Source organism: Kogia breviceps, chromosome 10 (genome assembly GCF_026419965.1).
Source record: "Kogia breviceps isolate mKogBre1 chromosome 10, mKogBre1 haplotype 1, whole genome shotgun sequence".
Lineage (NCBI taxonomy): Eukaryota > Metazoa > Chordata > Mammalia > Artiodactyla > Physeteridae > Kogia > Kogia breviceps.
In genome coordinates this window covers 53,778,932-53,798,911 of record NC_081319.1, presented here as the reverse complement: position 1 = coordinate 53,798,911, position 19,980 = coordinate 53,778,932, and the positions used below count along the sequence as shown (strand labels likewise).

Sequence of the window (19,980 nt, the reverse complement as noted above, 5' to 3'; positions counted from 1 at the left end):
CTAGTGTAGTTGAGGTTTAAGAGAGAATTGGAGGGCTTCCCTGGTGGCGCAGGGGTTGAGAGTCCGCCTGCCAATGCGGGGGACACAGATTCGTGCCCCAGCCTGGGAAGATCCCACATGCCCTGGAGCAGCTGGGCCTGTGAGCCATGGCCGCTGAGCCTGCGCGTCTGGAGCCTGTGCTCCGCAACGGGAGAGGCCACAACGGTGAGAGGCCTGCGTACCGCAAAAAAAAAAAAAGAATTGGAAAACATTCTACAATTTTATCTGTCAACTTGTTGTATTTCTCTGGAAATGTAATGTCCGTGGATATTTTTTTAATTTGATCCCTAAACTTATTTTATCTGACTGCCAGCTTTGTGAAATACATTGTCACGTATTTTTTTAAAAAACAAGAATTCTTTTAATATTAGCTTAAATTAATCCATAATAATCAATAAACATAAAAACAGTGAAAAGGCAGATTAATTTCCTCTACATTTTTCCTTCCAAGGTTACATTGCACCATGGAGTGGCAGATTTTACTCATTGTGGGATACTGGGTAAGTGCAGATAAGTTATTTGCCCTCATGTTATTTCCCTTTTGTCGTCTGTTCTTTATTTAACGTTAGATCTCTGTCAATACCTGGGCAACATTTCTAAAGTATCTAGCATGTACTAGTTTAGTAAATGTTGTATTTTGTCTGTTAAAATACCTGTTTGGAATTTACCTTTAGTGTGATATGTAAGTCACATTTCTGTTCATGGGCAACTCCTTATTTTAGTTTTATTTGTTAAAACATTTCAGGTAACGTGTGCCATTTTAATAATTGATTTTTGTTTTTACCAATGTATTCAAAGTTTCCATCTGTTAGTAATTTTTAATTTTTAATCATTAAAGATAGAAGCTATGTTATAGCATATGTATGCCATAGATATGAAGAAAAATTTAACTTACTTTTTAATACCACATTATCTAAGTTTCTTGATATTTTTTAACCTATCAAATACACTAGAGAATATTTGTTGTGCTTTTTAAGAGTGCTATTGTAAAAAGAGTTAGTAAAAAAAATTTAGTTTTAAATTAGCTCAATAATTTTTTATCTCTAGAAATGTTTTCCTAAGGATAAGTAAATATCTCTTGGTGATAATTTACTTCTCTCCCTTGATTCTGCTATTCCATCTTTTTTGTTACTCCCCATGTGGCCGAATAAAAAACCTACCACAATTTATTAAACAGGCCTGCCCAAAAGGGCTCCTGCCCATGACTAATTAAAGGGCATAAGCAAATTATGTATGAATGGCTGAAGCTAACAGACACAAACTTCCAGAGATCAGCCTTTGCATCACCAGAGTTTTAGGGAAAACCCCAGTAGTAGAAGTTAGTTATTCTGTTTAGGTTAAAATCCTAGGTTAAATTTTTGTTAGTCATACTTATTCTTGCTTTAAGACTTTAGCTGACCACTTTGGAATTTCAGGGAAAATTTGTCCTGTCTTTTCCATTTCCCTCACCAGCCTCTGTGCCATCTCCTTGTTAAGAAAGGTATTGTGGCAATATGATATCTTATCGGATAAGGTATTTCTGCTAGTAATAAGTCCAGAAGATAGTGAAGCTCATTGATGCAAACTTAGAAAAATACTAAGTTAAAACTGCAAAACAAATTCCTATTTGAGCAAAGATTTTTGTGTTAGAAGTCAGAGCCAACACTTTTATAACTGGCCTTAGATAATTCTGATTTTAGGAGGGACATATTGGTTTTGGTTTTACCAGTGTGTGTCAGATTTATTTCCATTCTAGGTGGTTACATACATATGTATGTACATAAAAGTACATACATATACTTTTAAGCAAGAAGAGGTAGGGATAGGAACCATATCTACAATCAGAGAAAGTTTATTCATCTAAAAAGAACTCCTGTTTTATCATTTACTTTTAAAAATGTTAACTTTTTTTAATACCAGGTATGCAAAAATACACATTCCAATTATTGCATCAGTGTCTGAGCATCAACCTACAACTTGGGTATCTTTCTTCTTTGATCTACATATTCTTGTGTGTACCTTCCCGGCAGGCCTGTGGTTCTGCATTAAAAATATCAACGATGAAAGAGTATTTGGTAAGAGGTTTTTAATAAATTGATATATTTATTTTTGTTGAGATTATCACTGCACTTTAAAGTTTTGTTTTTCTTTGCTTGACTCTATGCATATTTAAGGTAAACTTTCCTCCCTTTGCATAAGTGTTTAACCAAGAAAAATTCAGTGAATTTGCATTATATATACTCTAATTATTAACTTTTCATTTTGGACTAGTATATAAATTTTTCATTCAATTTATTGTTTTCTGAGAGGTTAATGTAATTATAGTCTGTGGCTGAGAATTGGAAATTATAACTTGACAGAATAGACTTGACTTTATTTTCTCAGTTAAATCCAATTAAGTAGGAAGAAATTTGCAGGGGCATCCATGATCCAAATTTCAGTGCAAAAGTACATTTTGTAATGGAATAAGAATCACCTTTAAGTAAACACCCTCTTGACTGATAGATTTGTATAATTTCCAACTTACAAGACTTATATATACAAACTATTTTAAAGCCAGTGTTTAGGATCTGACATTCAAAATATAGATGGACAAAATAAACAGATACCAAACACTTTTATGTAATTCAGTCATCACAAGAAGTATGCTGTGGCTGTTTTGCATTTGATAAAACCTGAAACTGAAAAAGCTTTGTAATATGCACAGGGTCATTCAAGCAAATAGTTTGTGCAAGTATGGGTCCTGGACCATGAGAGACACTCAAAAGTTACTGTTCCAGAGTGAAGTCAGGAGAGATAAAATAGCATCTGCATAGGTTCTAACCAAAGGATGACACTCCTTCTTTACTGGTTTCTGTAGGTCAGTGGACTCTGGATAAGGCCATGTTAATATTGCATCATTCAAAAAGATTTTAGCTTAGACATATTGCCCACTCATGACTTAGCAGTCCCAATCCTAGGTATATACCCAAGAGTAGGAAGAGCATGTGTCCCATAAAGGACATGTTTAAGAGTATACATAGCAACTTTATCCATAATAGGCCCGAATTAGAAACATTCCAAAGGTTATCAGCAGTAGGATAAAGAGATTTTTATGTATTTGTACAGTAGAATACAACACAACAATTAATAAAAGAATAGCATGGGTAATTAAAAGAAACCAGTACAAAAGAGAACATTTTTATATAATTTCATTACTATGAAGTTTAAGAATAAGGAAAACTAAATTATTGCTTTAAAAGTCCAAATAGTGATTATCTTTTTGGACTTTTAAGTTAAAAGGGGGGGGGCAGTGAGGGGCAGAGCAGTTATTGACTGGGAAGAGGCATGAGGGATTCTCCTGAGGAGGTATACAGATGTTCTGTATTTCTATATGGGTGGTAATTACATAGGTGTATGCATATATAAAAATCCATTGAGATAAACAATATGGTATAATAAATATTTTTTTAGTCAGGAAAAAAATGTGAATTAGCTTCAGATGAGATAGGCACCCAAATGACTCAATAACTTTGTAAAGTCATATAGCCTCTAGCCAGAAATGATAGAGCCTTTCCTTGTGGTGAGCACATTATCTGGAAAGCTTTGACTGTTGGAAATTACTTCCAATTTTTTTTTTTTTTTTAGTTTCTTGGCAATAACTTTATAAGTTCCTCCTTTGGTAAGAAATTATATTCTTCTCATCCCATTCTTACTTTAAAGCAGGCTTTATGCCAGATACTGGCACAGGCTTTTCGTAGACTTTATTTGATTCTATAAACTTACTGTGCCTAATAATACAATTCACCAAACATGTTTTCATCTGTCAGTTAACGTATTTTTCTAATATGTGATGCTGTTGACAAATAATGAATTGTCTCATTCCCCATAGTAGCTATAATTAAACTTGAGTCATGATATTGCTTCTCTAAACTGTTGATATGCAGTGTTTATCTTGTCAACACTAGTTATAATTTCTAAATATGACTTTTAAATTGGTTAGCATTATCAATTTAAAAACAATTAGGGCTTCCCTGATGTGCGTGCAGTGGTTAAGAATCCGCCTGCCAATGCAGGGGAGATGGGTTTGAGCCATGGTCCAGGAAGATCCCACATGCCGTGGAGCAACTAAGCCCATGCTCCACAACTACTGAGCCCACATGCCACAACTACTGAAGCCCACGCACCTAGATCCTGTGCTCCGCAGCAAGAGAAGCCACTGCAGTGAGAAGCCTGCGCACTGCAACATAGAGTAGCCCCGGCTCGCCACAACTAGAGAAAGCCTGCATGCAACAACAAAGACCCAACACAGCCAAAACCAAAATAAATAAAATAAATTTATTTTTTTAAGAAAGTTCCTCTTTAAATAAATAAATAAATAAAACCAATTAGCCCCTTTATGAGATGTTTGTCTGTTTTTAGATTTTGTTTTAAATAGTTTTAGTCAGTCAGTGGAGTTTCCTGGGACCCTTTTCTCTTCTGAAGTGTTACGAGAGAACTTGTCTTTCCAGTTGCTCTGTATGCCATCAGTGCTGTCTACTTTGCTGGCGTGATGGTGCGGCTGATGTTGACCTTGACTCCGGTCGTCTGTATGCTGTCTGCAATTGCATTCTCAAATGTTTTTGAGCATTATTTGGGGGATGACATGAAAAGGGAAAACCCACCTGTGGAGGACAGCAGTGATGAGGATGACAAGAGAAACCCAGGAAATTTGTATGATAAGGTGGGAAATCTAAAGTAAGGCCTTTAAAATTTTTACGTGTTTTATTTTTCCACCACAGTAAGAACTTATATATATTATAAAGGGTGATTAAACAAGAATTTAGGCAAACTATGACATTTCTAGTTGGTCTTTACTGCTTGCCTCAAACTTTGAATCCTGGTTGGTCTACTAAATTACATAAAATTTAGCACTATAAATCCTTCTGAAACCATGTGCAAAGTGCTTATCCTTGAGGTCTATATTCATTGTAAACTTTTAAAATATTTGGTTGACTGAATAGTGATTCACGAGGGGAATAAGTGCCTTAAAAAAAAAGTCTCCAGTTCGTTAGCACTAGGTGGCTGCCCCATATAATAATATAATTCACTTTTAACTTCTCAGCTAACAGAGCAGGATTATATTTGGTGCAAGTGTGGAAAAGACAGAATCAGAGCACTTGTCTTGGATGACATAGTAAACTTTATTAACTAGATTTTTAAGTAGCAATAAGCAATGAAGCTTCGCAGTATACATATTAATTTTGAAATTTTCTTTCTTTACTATGATAGGTCCAATATTATTCATACAGATTAGTGCTAATAAGGCACATACCTGCTTTTGTGTTTGTTATGTTTTGTTTTGTGGTTTCTTAATAACTAGCCTTGCAATTCAGAACCTCTGACCTATTCTCTGTTCGGTGAGGTTTTTGTTTTGTTTTCAAAAATGTAATCTTGATTTTAACAAGTCTATTGGTTTGGGGTTTGGAAATTAGAAAACTGATTCTGATAATGCAGTTTTTTCCTATACTGAAGTCCTATATGGTCTGGATTATAGCTGGACATTGCTGTTTTCAGGGTAAGGAATTCAGATTTTTTATAAGAAAAGGTGGCCAGCATGAGACCATTTGGTTATCCCCTTTGTATTTACATAAAACATAAGGACAGTTAAGTTTGAAAGCAGCTTCTTACTGGAGATTTTTTGCTCCACAACCTGCTCCTGGATTGGGTTTAGTTCCAGGAAGCCTTTTCATTCACATTTGACTTAGAATCCACCTTGATAATTTTTAGAAAATGTTGTATGACCCACATGAGAATTCCTGATGGTTATACATTTTCCTTCTGAAAGAATTAAATTGATAGATAACATTCTCCCAACTTCTCCCTTTTGAGTGTCTTAATGAAAGCAAGTCAAATGATGAATTTGTCTCATCAGTTTTTTTGCATTTTCAGGCAGGTAAAGTGAGGAAGCATGTAACTGAACAGGAAAAAACTGAAGAGGGATTAGGTCCTAATATAAAAAGCATTGTTACAATGTTGATGCTGATGCTGTTGATGATGTTTGCAGTCCACTGTACCTGGGTCACAAGCAATGCCTACTCCAGCCCAAGTGTGGTCCTGGCCTCTTACAATCATGACGGGTAAGAAGACAACTTGACTAAAAAAGGATTTTATACCTACCTTTTTTTCCTGTCTCAAAAGATAGAATTCAAAGATGTTTGTGAGGCTCTGCATTTGAATCTTCTGTGCTTTTCTTGTGACCTTTCCCCTGCCCGTCCCCTTTGGTAGAAGTAGGTAATAATCATTGTATTTCATGCTCTTTTCCAAAATATCTTTGCATATATAACATACACATTAGTCTTTCTCAAAGTGTCGTGCTTGGACACAGAGCATGATCATTACCAGGAAATCCTTTAGAAATGTAAATTCTTGACCCCACCTCAGTGTGTAGAATGAGAAACCTGGGGGTGAGACTCAGCGATCTGTCGTTTAATAAGCCCCCCTGGTGATTCTGATGCAGCTACAGTTTAAGGATAGCTGGTTTATGTACTGCAACCACGCATTCCCACCCCAGCTTCTGCTTCACTTGGGTGCTCATTAGACTTGCCCAGTATCAGGCTCCACCTCGGAACTACTAAACCAGAATTTGCTTTTTTACAAGATGGCCTGGTGGTTTGTATGCATATTAAAGTCTAAGAAGCACTAGTCTAGCTCTTCATGGATTTTTTTTTTTTTTTCTCCCTACTATGGAGGCTTTTAACTACCATCCTTAAAATGTGAAATTACTTAGTGGCCTGGCACCTCAAGGTTTTAAGTTACCAACTTCACACTTCTAAGATATCATTTAAAAGAATATTGTGATTGTTTTCAGCACCAGGAATATCTTAGATGATTTTAGAGAAGCTTACTTTTGGCTGAGGCAAAATACAGATGAACATGCCCGAGTGATGTCTTGGTGGGATTATGGCTATCAAATAGCTGGGATGGCTAATAGAACTACTTTGGTGGATAATAACACCTGGAATAACAGCCACATAGCACTGGTAAGAATTTGATCAACAAAAGATCAAAAGCTACAAACCTTTATTCACTACTTAGCAATCAGACTTCACTTGTGATTAAGTAGGAAAAATGTGGATGAAAGTACTCTTTGCTTGCTGAATTTTGAACATACTTCTCTACATATTTATTCAATAAAGTGAGTTCAAGGTATGCTTACTTATTTTGTTTTTAAGAATAGAATTTATTTAAGTATCATTCAGAATTGTAGGCTGTTTGCTGGAGAATTAGGCAAAATCTGAAACTTGAAATATTACATTTGTCTTGTATTTTCCATTTCATAAGTTAAGAAAAGTATTTGCAAATATGTAAAACAAATGCACTGTGTTTTATGGGCATGCAAATTATGTTCGCTGTAGCTATTAAATAACTAATTTACGTTAATTAAAGTAATCACCTCTCTGTTCTTTAAAGATTTTAAATAGATAACTGGGTGTTAGCCAAATGAGTTCTCTTTGTATTAGTGTTGTAGCTAATCATTAGATGTTTAGTAAACTGAAGAGAAGAATTTATTTGTGCTAGCTAGATGGATGGTCATCCTCATCCTGAGGTTATGAGAAGTTCTACTTCTTTTAAGCTTGCCTGCTTTCATATTAAAATGTTAATTTCATGAGACCTAATTATTAGCAAAATATTAGAGCATGTGTTTCTGATTTTGACATTTCTGCTATAATTGGTTGTAGTAAGTGAGGTGCTTATAAATCTCAGTAAATCTGTTGAATTCATAGCAATTCATTTCTATAAAAAGAATTCCATGTAAATCAAACTCGAGATGCATTCCATCTTAAAGTAAAAATGTGCTTTCATTTTTATTTTTAGTGTATTTTGGGACTAAGTACACACATTCTCATTTTTTATTCTGTAGGTGGGAAAAGCCATGTCTTCAAATGAAACAGCAGCCTATAAAATCATGAGGAGTCTGGATGTAGATTATGTTTTGGTTATTTTTGGAGGGGTTATTGGGTATTCTGGTGATGATATCAACAAATTTCTCTGGATGGTTAGGATAGCTGAAGGGGAACATCCAAAAGATATTCGGGTAAGAAACTAGGTCGTTCTCGGTGTGTGAAAGACAGCTCCCAGTAGCCCTCTTACCTTGCTAATTGCATTGTGTTTGTCTTCATTATCCTGTCCCCCAAATTAGTTCTTCAGTCTGACTTTACTGTTTATTAAAGATACCATAAGCATTTTCCCAGGTTTAAAACTTTGGAAACTCATACCTGGTACTTCCATTCTCCCCTACAAAGCAATCCCTTGTCAGAATTCTTGCCTTTACTCCTTACAGCCTGTCAGTTCTGTCCTTTCCTTCCATTTTCATTGCTTCCACTCTGGCATTGACCCCTATGCTCATAAACCTGAAATAGGACAGTAGCCTTGAACTTGCTATCTTTGCCTTAGTCTTGTTCCCCCTCCCAGTCTAACATGACATTGATCATGTAACTTTCCACCTTTTTTTTTTTTTTTTTTAAGCCTTCATTAGTTTAAGGAAAGGGGCCTTGAAACCAGACAGACGTGAGTTGGAACTAAACCCTGCCACTGTCAGCTTGGTGCTATGGGCAAGTTGTTTTTCAGCCAGTCAGCATTATATGCTTTGAGCACTAGGTCTTGTTCTAGGTTCTAGTGTTATAATGGTGATTACAGCTGTTTCAGTTGATCACTAACAGATGCCAGGAATAATTCATTTGTAGTGCTGTTATGAGAATTTATAGTAACAGAGATGAAGCTTCAGCCTAGTGGCTGGTTTGAAATAACCATAATGATGATTGAAATAATGAAGCAGTGGTATGAAATCCAAACGCTTTAACTCAGAATGCAACCCCTTAATACTTCACTTTCCTTTGCTGGCCTCTTGTCCTTCTATCACCTTTTTCCACTCTGTCGATCTACTCTAGCCCATGTAACTTGCCTCGTGGTTTCTTTCCTTGGCTCATCTGACACACGTGTTTATACTCTTTTCTTCTTGGAGTACCTTCCCTACCACAGATTTGTCCCCTCTCCAGAAGCCCTTCTCTGGTGCATCATCAGATCACATCCAGCCTGGTTTGTAGGTAGATTCTGTTGTATCTCTCCCACTCAGCTGTGAGCTCAGAGAGGTTGGGCACCCAGCATTGTGGTTTACGTGGTGAAGGCACAAAAGATGAGAGTAAGATGTTTGATCCAGAATAAAAGAACCTTTTGGGAAAATGTATGAATGTGTTTTATGTGACAGGGACGAAGTCCAGTAAAGCCCCAGATTTCCTGTTTAAATGTAAATGCTGTGACATTTCCCCTTAACTACGATTAATAAACAGTATTACCTTGTGTTAAATTGGTCTTAATTTAATCCTCCTAGTATGTAATTTTCATTTGTGCATTTGCTTTAGCAGTGTTAAAACTGACGTGGTAGATCCAGATATATGCTTTGAACCATTTATATAGAGAAAAATCCTTAATTCCTATGCTTTGTGAATAGGTAATTTACACATTCACATGGTTCAAAAAATAAAATATAAAGGGATATACAGTAAAAGTTTACACCCCCCACCCCAAGAAAAGGAAAAGAAAAAAGTCCACTTCACAATATATTGTGGAGATCTTATGGGGATCCTTCTTCGTTCCTTTTTTTTTTTTATATATCACATAGTGTCTTCCATTGTGTGTGTGCACCATGATTTATTTAACCTGTCCCTGTTAATGGACATTTAGGTTGATTCCAGTTTTTTAATCTCATAAACAATGGTGCAGTAAATAACTTTCTACACTCATCATTTTGCCCATGTATAAGTATCTCTGTAGGATAAATTCCTAGATGAGGAATTTCTATTGATGGCATCAGATTAGCCCTCTTAGAGGTTAATTCATAAATTTGATGCACTCCCAATAAAAATTCCTACAGAAGTTTTCTAAACATTCCCCTCTCAACTAAAGAAATGATTTTAAAAGTTCATATGGAAAAATAAAGAACAAATTTAGTCGGCCTACCTGATATTAAACCATGGTATTGGTACCTTTTTTTTTTCTTAAATTATTGAGGTTTTATTATAACATGGTTTAAAATCTGGTAGACTTCCTTCCTCACTCTAACAGACTATTGTTCTTTTTCTCTATGTTTTCTTGGATACTCTTGTTTACTATAAATGATTTCTATACTGAGCTTTAAAAAACACCCATGATAGTTCTGTGGGTTTTTTAAGAGATGACATTAAATTTATAAATTCATCTTCTGATACTATGTTTTTTTGAGATGTAACTAAATATGGCTTTATGAAGATACCTCAAAAGTTAGTTCTTATGGGGAAATGAAAAAGGGAACCTGTAGCTTTGAATTGGTTATATTAAACTGACACAAACTTCTGGATTCTTTCCTGTAGGAAAGTGACTATTTCACCCCACAAGGAGAATTCCGTGTAGACAAAGCAGGATCCCCTACTTTGTTGAATTGCCTTATGTATAAAATGTCATACTACAGATTTGGAGAAATGCAGGTTAGTTACATCAATTTTTCTATAATCTTTATTCAAAGGAATATTAAGTAGGCTTGTTTGACTCTAAAAAACAGGATAATGATGTTTTGGTTGTGCTGTAAAGAAAAATGTGCTAATCTGAAGATTCTTTTCTCTATTAAATTTAATTTCTGAAACTTGTATGTAAAAAAAATGGGGAAATATTTCTTAGATCGAAGATTTCTTTCCAAAATTGTTAATTAACATAGGCTCAAATCCATTCTTTGCTTGCCATCTCACTTTTTGACTTCATGCTTTTGGAAGACTGGGAAGAGGTCTTCCAGCTGGGAAACAGTGTGATCTTAAGTAGTTTAACTTCACTGCCTGGTCGGGGAAAGCCTGAAATTAAAGAGATGAATTATTTAGTCACTTCACATATTCACTGTTTCCCTGTTCTCCATTACCACAGAGAGCTAGGACTCTCTGGGTCAGAGCTTTCCCAGAAAATTGGAATGATATGGTACAAAAGATTAAGAGTCGACAAAAATGAGTGAATGGGCAAAGAGGCATTGTGGCAAAAAGAACAGATAATGGACTGTCACAACACCTGGGTTCCAGATCTGGCTCTGTCAGGTCACGTAACCCTTGGACAAGTCACATTCTTTCTGGACTTGTTTTTTTCCTTGTCTGTGTATAATGGGGGTTGGACTGATGGCTTCTATGATTCTTCATAGCTCTCAGATTGCATGACTGTCATACCAAGTTACACCTTCATACTAAGGTTACATTAATGACAGAGGAAAAATTGTTTAATTTTATACAAATACCAGGGATCAAGATACTGTTTCAGCATTATTTGCTTGGAATTACCCTACAGGTGGCTCTGAAAAAATAGACAAAAATTTTACTACCAGATTAGGTGGTTTTTTTTTAATTAAAAAAAAATTTTTTTTTTTGCAGGGGGGCTGTGTTGGGTCTTCGTTTCTGTGCGTGGGCTTTCTCTAGTTGCGGTGAGCGGGGGCCACTCTTCATTGCGGTGTGCAGGCCTCTCACTTTCACAGAGTCTCTTGTTGTGGAGCACAAGCTCCAGACGCGCAGGCTCAGTAGTTGTGGCTCATCGGCCTAGTTGCTCCGTGGCATGTGGGATCTTCCCAGACCAGGGTTCAAACCTGTGTCCCCTGCATTGGTGGGCGGATTCTCAACCACTGTGCCACCAGGGAAGCCCAAGATTTAGTTTTTTGTTTGTGTTTTCTTTGAAGGCCACTGCTTGGTCTCTAAACTCATGCTAAGAAAGAAGCAACTTAAGCCATAATAATTAGCTACCTCAGAAAATGGGTGAAAGATTAGTTTCTCTGTTCACTAATGAGAGCATTGAAGGACTTTTTTTTTCTGTCACGTTTATCAAGAGCTCTAAGCCGTGCCTCTAGCATGCATTCATTTTGATGCCTTTCCCTACTCAAGAATAATATGTTTAAGACATGAAGTATATAACTTTGCTCTTGTGTAGATGTGCAATAACAAGTTATTCTCGCACTGGAGGAGATTTGGTTTTTGGTTTTATTTTTAAGTTGAATTCATTTAAGTTCTGTGTGGCAACATAAACTTAGTCTGAGAATTTCTTAAAATCTTCTCCCGTTCCTCCATTTTTTCCTCCTTTCATTCTTGGTTAATCTTCCCATGGTTTGGCTTGTCTGACTTCCTTTCTAGTTCCCAGTTTCAGGTTGATTAGCTTCACTGCTTTACTTGTGCATTGATCTAACAAGTAATGCTGGTGAGATAGAGCCACACTATTCAGTGTGTGAAGTTCATCATGCAGCTTACGTCCTGTTGGAGGATATAGGTAATTTTAAAAATAAATAAAAACCTTAGCAACAAACACTATAGAGTAAAAGAATAAGGAATCAATGGAGGAGACTTCTCAACCATCAACCTCAAGAAAATATTTTCCTGTAGGGATGGCATTTGGGCTGAGACCAAAGGATAGAAAGGGACCAGCCATGCAAAAATCACTGGATGAAGAACTTTGAGATTGAAAGAGTAGATAGTATAGTGCAAGGCCCTGGGGCAGAAAAGCAGGCCCTTCTGTGTGTTTTCTCTGAATACCTATAAGAAGGGTTTTAATGGATTTAATTTTGCTATTTTGGTTTTTTTATGCCTGCAGGCTGTTCATCCACTTTAAGGGTTCAGTGAAACTCTAATTCTGATGTATTTAGTTTCTCTCTTGCAGAGTTTTTCCTATCTGGTTAGCAACATATAAGAACTATTACAATATATTGCTCTGATTGTGTTTTCCTAGTTTAAAAGGAGAAAGTTTTACTCTGCTGCTAACATTTACTACCTTCTAATATTGCAAGCTTTCCAATGTGGTTAACATCCAATACTAATGTCACTTTTGCAGCTGGATTTCCGTACACCCCCAGGTTTTGATCGAACACGTAATGCTGAGATTGGAAACAAGGACATTAAATTCAAGCATTTGGAGGAGGCCTTTACATCAGAGCACTGGCTTGTAAGGATATATAAAGTGAAAGCACCCGATAACAGGGAGACACTAGACCACAAACCTCGAGTAACCAACATTTTCCCAAAACAGAAGTATTTGTCAAAGAAGGTGGGTGCCAAATGAAGTCATGTTTATGAAAGGGTAACTCCATATATACACTAGTATGTATAAAAGGGATAACTAATAAGAACCTGCTGTATAAAAAAATAAATAAAATAAAATTCAAAAAAGAAAAAAAGGGTAACTCAAGATTGATTGGTTTGACTGATAAATAATTACTGAAAATTACGAACAAATTTTCATTTGCCAGATGAATAAAGACCAAGGCTTATATACAAAGTAGATATAAAGCCAGCCTGCTGAGGGCAATCCTTGCAAACTGAGCACTTCAGGTACCCCAAGCAGCAACTGTTCTGGATAGTTCTGGATAGAGAAGAGTGGTTATCAGTGAATCAAGCTATTTTCCAGAGGCGTTCTGGCTTTAGCTTGTGCCACTCCCATTAGTAAGACTTGTTTGTAAAGTGAGATGTGTCTGTGGCTTCTGAACCTTTGTGAAAGTAAAAATGCCAAACAAGTAATAACAGTTGTGATTCGTTCATCATCTTTTGGTCAGAGCAAATTTATATAGCATTTTCATGTTCCGTTCTCAGTACGATGTTATGTATTATTCATTGAATAAAAAATAAACTTGAGTTGGTTTGAGTCTTGAATGAAAAAAATCATTTATCTTAAGATAATTATTTTTAAATGTAATTGTCATGACAAAGCTTGTAGGTAGAATTATGATGATGAGACTATTGCAATCCTTTTGTAATAAATATTTAATAAGATATGAAGTCTTCTATTGGAGGTCATTATGGCTCACTTAAGCCAAATAGATCTAATCTTTGCTATAAAAGCTACTGAAAAATGAGTATTTATATGGTTTGCCCTCTGTGGGAGATGGAAAATAATAAGCAGTCATAAGAAATATTAAGATTGTATTTTAAGGTAATTCCCATATAATACTAATTGTTATTAGACTGATCTCAGTCTTCTTTAAGTCTTGAAACCAGTCTTGAAACTAGGTTTACATTGCTCAGATCAATTATTTTAAATCATTGAAGGAATTGTCTTATCCCTTTGTATTACTTAAAATATATTCAGAATACAGATTATTTCTATTTGTACTATAAAGTGCTGAATATTAACTGTATGGTATGTAAATAGAAACTTTAACTGAATACTTTCTGTGCCAGGAATAGGTTATCATATCTAGACTAACATATTTAAATAAGTCACAGAGAGCTGGCACTCACTGTGTCAGTCATATCAAGTGATCTGCTGTCTCATAGGCACGTGGTAGGAGAAACTGGTGAGTCACATCAGTGCAGAAGTCAGAACAAATGCTGCCAGTCTGAAGGCAGTCACTCCTAAGACATCTCAGCCCAGTTATGAAAAACAAGGCATTGAACTTGCTGTATAACTGTTGATAGTGAAGTTTCTTAATCTGACCTCTTTATCTTCTCATCATTTCCCCCAAATAAGTGAATGGATAAATAAAAATCCATCTGTCTTGTATGCCAAAAACATATTCTATTAGCCAACAACCTGGATCTAGTATTTCTGGTTTCCATGGCTATGTACTCAGTTTTACTAGCAGGAATGTTTTTTGTTTTGCTTTCCTCTCTCCAACCTGGTTTTTATTTCAGGGGTTGAAGGGGATGTGAGTACAGCAGCCACTTCCTGCCACTGCCAAGCTGACATGGCTGAGGCACTGGGAACCGTAGTCCAGGGCTGCATGGCTCACCTGCTCCTAGAGAGAAACACCCTGAGGACCTAGATACATACGTGCAGAGACCTGGGGCATTTTACAGGATCTCATAGAAAAGGTTTCAAGTTAGAAATAATGTAGGTGATGATGATAAAGAAACCAACTCCTTGGCCTGGTCTGAATTTTTACAAATTGTGCCCTCTGAAATTCTTTACTTTTTGCCCTAATAAAATAAGTTAATAATAAGGTAACATATATTGTGGGCAAGTTAGCAGTAGCTAATTCTTGTGACCTTAAGAAGGATTGCATTCTGCCTTGTATTTTTGTTGCTGTTAGAAAAAAATTATAAATTGTTTTAAACTGAACATCATAATATATGTACATGACATAGCATTTGCCAGAGTTTCTGAAACCTCCTCCAAAAGTTGTATTTAAATGTGAGAATTGAATTGAGGGGTCAGTCTCTTGAGTCTTCACCTGCTGCTAACCCAGTGCTTTGACTGATGCCTTAAAGTACTAATTTCCAAGAAATTTGCTTTTTTCAGTATCTATGAATATGTCAGATTGTCAGACCCATGTCCTATATTGATTTATCTTTGTGAGACTCTAAAATAGCAAACATTTTTGCAGTAATTTCTACCACCACATTTGTAGTAATTTATTTCTTGTACCACAGACATCAGTTGACAGTATTTTAAGTGGAATCCTGAAGTGTTAAGAAAAATGAAAAGTGTCTTTTTTAAAGATCTGTGATGCTCAAGGAGTGTTACGGGTTTTTTTCTTGGTGTTTGGGTTTTGTTTTAATATTTAAGTGCTTATTTTCCTACCTAAGTTGGAGAATGTGCCAAGTAACTTTATTTCTCTTTATTTTTGTAGATAGTTATAATCATCCTCACTTTTTACAGATAAGAAAATTGGGGCTCCAAAAGTTACTAAGTTAGTTTGTATTTCTGACATAGCTAATTCTTGGAAACTACACTAGGAGCACCATTAACATTTTCTGAATCCTTAGTCTAGTTATATATTCTATCATGCCTGGAAATATGAGTAATTATTACACCTAAGCATTTAGTGGTTGAGAGGGGAGGTGGAGATTCATTCACTTGATGGTGAGGAATGTATGACAGGCGTTTGAGGACTGCTGTGGTCGTCCTTCATCTTAAAGGTGAGGACCTAGTCCAGTTCATCTTGGATCTCAGCATCCTTGGCATAGAGCAGTTTGTGGTGCTCATTGACAGTTTCAAGGAGTCCAGCCCTAGAAAGATCTGAGGGATTATTAAGACAGTCTTCATCATTCTTCAGTAAACCATGTGTGTATCTGTAGTTTTAATCCGTAGGAAACGTGCACTAACACCATGTGTTCTGTTTTCTTTTTAGACTGCAAAAAGGAAGCGTGGCTACATTAAAAATAAACTAGTTTTTAAGAAAGGCAAGAAAATGTCTAAGAAGACTGTTTAAATATACTGTTCTGGTTCCTAACTTGAAGCAGATGTCCTTGTGAGAACCGGTCTTTGCCTTTAGCTCATGTCATGTTTCACAGCGACGGAGGGTACAGAACCATCACTGGAACCATCACTGGTCCAGGTTAATGTACAAAACTTTCTGGCAATGCCTGATTTAAAAAATAAAATTGGCTTACTGAGAACAGCTGTTTTTGATTTGTAATGTGAAGCAAGACAGAGCACTGCTGTAAATGTCTAACAGCAGATTTTTTTTTTTACTGGTACATGTTATCCTTCAAATCTGAGAATTTGGACTAATCGCACCAAAGAACCCTCCAATTTGGTCCCTGGCACATGCATACTTGTCAATGTTTTTATTCTTTTACAAGACCTGCATTTTATTTGAATTACCCAGATAGCAATACGTAAAATACGAATGACAAAATGTGATGCAAGCTTCTTGAACCAGTAAACTAGTACGGTCTGAGAAAGAGGTATTAGAAAAATAATTATACTTCCTTGAACTATATTTATTTTCATGTTTCTCCAGTGCAAAGAATGTTTCATCAAATGTACATTTTCTATTGCTTACTGTTTGCTCTGAGAAGAAGCTGCTGTTTCAAAGATGGACCTGTAAGTAATCGATTCAAATAGTTTTTTTTTAATGTTGAAACATTATTGCTGCTGTTAGCAGTTGTTTTCACCAGGTACTTACAGAGCAGATCTCATATTCAAGGGCTAAATTTATATCCTTTGGAAATCATGGCAACTGCACAGAATGTTGCTTATTACCAGGATGGGGTTTGGTATCTTAGTCCTGAGGTTAGCACTTAGTTTACATGCAAAAGATTAAGGAAGAAACCCTTAAAGCGGACAGGTAGCCAAAGTTCATTTTGTGTGATTCTTCAAAATGACAAAGGATTTGTAAAGTTTGCCTGGATTTCTCTCATTTTTATAATAGTTTCATCCATCACAGTGATTTTGTCCTCTGTTCCATATTTTGTTAATCCCTTAAGCATTTGATGAAACACTCTTTAATGCTATATGCATTTTCTTAACTTTTATTAAAAATGTGACAGTTGTCCAAAAAATGCACTAAAATATAAATGGAGATTGAACATGTTCACTTTCCGTCTCATAGGCAACTTTATATAGACTTGAAAATTTTCTCCTGTTTAGTGAAAGTGAAAGAGAAAGGGTTTTTCCTGCCACAGGATATCTTTTTTTAATATAAACAAGCAAATTTACACCACTGCTTTTGGTGGAAAAGTGCAGAATAGTATGTAACTTTTATGAAGAAAAGTGTAATTTACAATATTCATTGAGAATGTTACCGCTGATTTTCTTTTCCAAAGTGTAGAATATTCTTTGATTTATAGAATCCATTTTTGACCCAGATGATGGTTCTTTTACATACCAATAAAATGGTTGAACCTTTTCACAAATAAAGTGTAACTAAATCTGGATTTCTGATACCTTGTCATTTGGAGGATTTTATTTTACTTTGTTGCTTTAAAATTCAGTGCAGAGAAGTTGTTGACTGTAGGGAAAATAAAGTTAATTCAAATTTTGTGTTAAGTGTTGTCTTTTATACATCTTTTATTTTTGAAAGGACTAACATACTTCCTTCTTGTTCACTTTTACAAAGGTTTTAGAGAACACATGTAGGGAAAAAAAGTGCTAGATTAGTTCAACTTAGGTCTAAGGTCTAAGTTGAACTAATCTATTATTTATTTTGCCTTCCTTTCCACCCCAGAGTGAAAATTTCATTTTGACTTTTTATGGGTGAGTGAGGGGAAGACACCTAGCCAAATAAGAATTTAATCTCCATGTAAATGAGGCTAGGACTCTAACAAAAAAGCCCTGCTCTGTGAAGTTCTGATATTTAATCAGCCAAGTCTTGTATAATTTTCTCATTAAGAGCAGGAATGATCTCTCACCTTTTCCAGTGTTAGGGAACCCCATTTCGCTTCAGTGGATTGCCTCAGCAAAAACTATATTGTAACCACACTTGAGATTTTATTGTAGCAGAAAAGTGACATTATAGACAGTAAAACAGCTTTTATTTTTATTCTACATCTTAGAATTGAACAAGCTGAGTGCTCTGTAGTATAAATAAGGCAGTGAGGCAGCAAGTCCAAAGATAACATTCATTTTTCAATGAATTTTTGTGTGTTTTTATTTCATTAGTGTTAATTTACTTCTGTTTGCTTGCAGGAGAGTTGTTCTTTTTACCTTAATGTGATACATGAATTTAAAGTTATAAATTTACTCCAATCATAGTCTGTTTCATTCTCCCAAATTTTGATGTGAACTGTCATTGAGTTTAATGCATAATTTGTGTACTTTCTTCTTTGAACCATGGGTTATATAGATGTACATTTCTAGATTTTCAAATATGGTGGTTTTTTAGTTATCCTTTTATTATCAGTTTCTACCTTCATTGTATTGTAATCAGATACTCTGATTTTAATCCTTTGAAGATGTTTGCAATTTGCTCTGTGGTCCAGAGTGTTTGTGTGTAAAATCTCCCTGAAGCTTGTTCTGTTATTTGCTGAGAAGGATGTATTGAAATTGTATACTGTTGTAGGTTTGCCTGTACCTCTTTGAACTGTTGATTTTTTTAAATGTTTGAACCCAGATTATTAGGTGTATATATATTTAGAACTTTTATTGGTAAATTGAACCTTCAATTTTTTTGGAAATATCAGGATTTATTTTCAGTAATGCTTTTTGTTAAAGCCTATTTTGTCTGATTAGTAAGTTATATATCAACTTTCTTAAGATGTTTGCATGATGTATCTTTTTCATCCTTCTAGTGTACCCTATTTTGGATTTGTTGGGCTTTCAGCCTTGTAGCTTGTTGTTTTTCATCATTTTTTTTAAGTTCCCAAATCACCTCTTTAAATCTCTTTAAATATTGTTTCTGCCGCATGTTCTCCAAGACTCCAATTGAACATAGTTAATTAAGCTTTTATTGGCTCTCTCCTTTTGCCTCTCCAGTCTGTGTATTTTCTCGATGCAACTCTCTCATCAGTTATGGCTAATCTGTTCTTAAACCCATCCATTGAGTTCTTTTTACTTATTGTTTTTCAATTTGGAGTTTATCTTTCTTCCCATGCCAAATCTGCTGTTTCTTTATATGGTTTACAGCTGACCCACTGACAGTGCTTTATTTAACATAATGAGCATAGTTATTTTAAAGTGTGTTTGATAATCCACTAACTCAGCTCTTGTGGGTTTTGTTTCTGGTGTGTGTTTCCTCCTAATGTGTGGAGGAGAGAGGGGGCAGATTGTGTGCTCTGGACACATATTTAAGAAATTGTTTAAGTAAGTTTAGGCCTAGGATATTTTCCTTTCTAGAATATTTTGTTTCTGCTAGGTACCTAGTGAAACTAGCAAGCCAGAGTCACATTAATCGAATTTAAGGGATGCTATATGATACACAGAGCTAGCCTGCCATCCCTGTGAGGGCTGGTTCATTATTCCCAGGCTGAAACCCTGCAAAGACTTCATGCAGGTTTCAATACCAACATTTGTCCTCCTAGTTCTACAAGGTACTGAAATTGCAGTTCAGTCTCTGCCAATTTCCAGGGGAAAATGGCCTCAAATGCCAAGCTTTTCTCTCCAGATTTGCATCTTCTCCTGGGTTCTGGCGTGGTGATGCTGTCTTGGTACTGTGAAGTCTTAAAACAGGTGTTATTTCTTGTCCAGCTTTACTACTTGTCCTTAGCCAAAGAGTTGGTCCAAACTCCCCCAGTCCACTACTGTCAGAAGTTGAATATTAGAAACAAAGTTACCTATGGTCCTTTGGATCCTAAAATA

At 35.7% G+C, this 19,980-nt stretch overlaps 1 protein-coding gene across 3 annotated transcripts in view; it reads left to right on the top strand.

Moving 5' to 3' along the window:
- STT3B (STT3 oligosaccharyltransferase complex catalytic subunit B) overlaps positions 1-16,358 on the top strand; it is a 104,594-nt gene extending 88,236 nt beyond the window's left edge. For 2 of the 3 annotated variants that reach the window (XM_059077324.2, XM_067005854.1), the window contains exons 8-16: positions 491-539; positions 1,939-2,093; positions 4,509-4,720; positions 5,929-6,116; positions 6,848-7,019; positions 7,901-8,074; positions 10,386-10,499; positions 12,856-13,068; positions 16,091-16,358. In XM_059077324.2, coding sequence (XP_058933307.1) covers positions 491-539; positions 1,939-2,093; positions 4,509-4,720; positions 5,929-6,116; positions 6,848-7,019; positions 7,901-8,074; positions 10,386-10,499; positions 12,856-13,068; positions 16,091-16,171 — 1,358 coding nt within the window. In that variant the 3' untranslated portion in view covers positions 16,172-16,358. The remainder of the gene's footprint in view (positions 1-490; positions 540-1,938; positions 2,094-4,508; positions 4,721-5,928; positions 6,117-6,847; positions 7,020-7,900; positions 8,075-10,385; positions 10,500-12,855; positions 13,069-16,090) is intronic. The other variant, XM_067005853.1, reaches the window with a different exon arrangement.
- Positions 16,359-19,980: the final 3,622 nt, after the last annotated feature.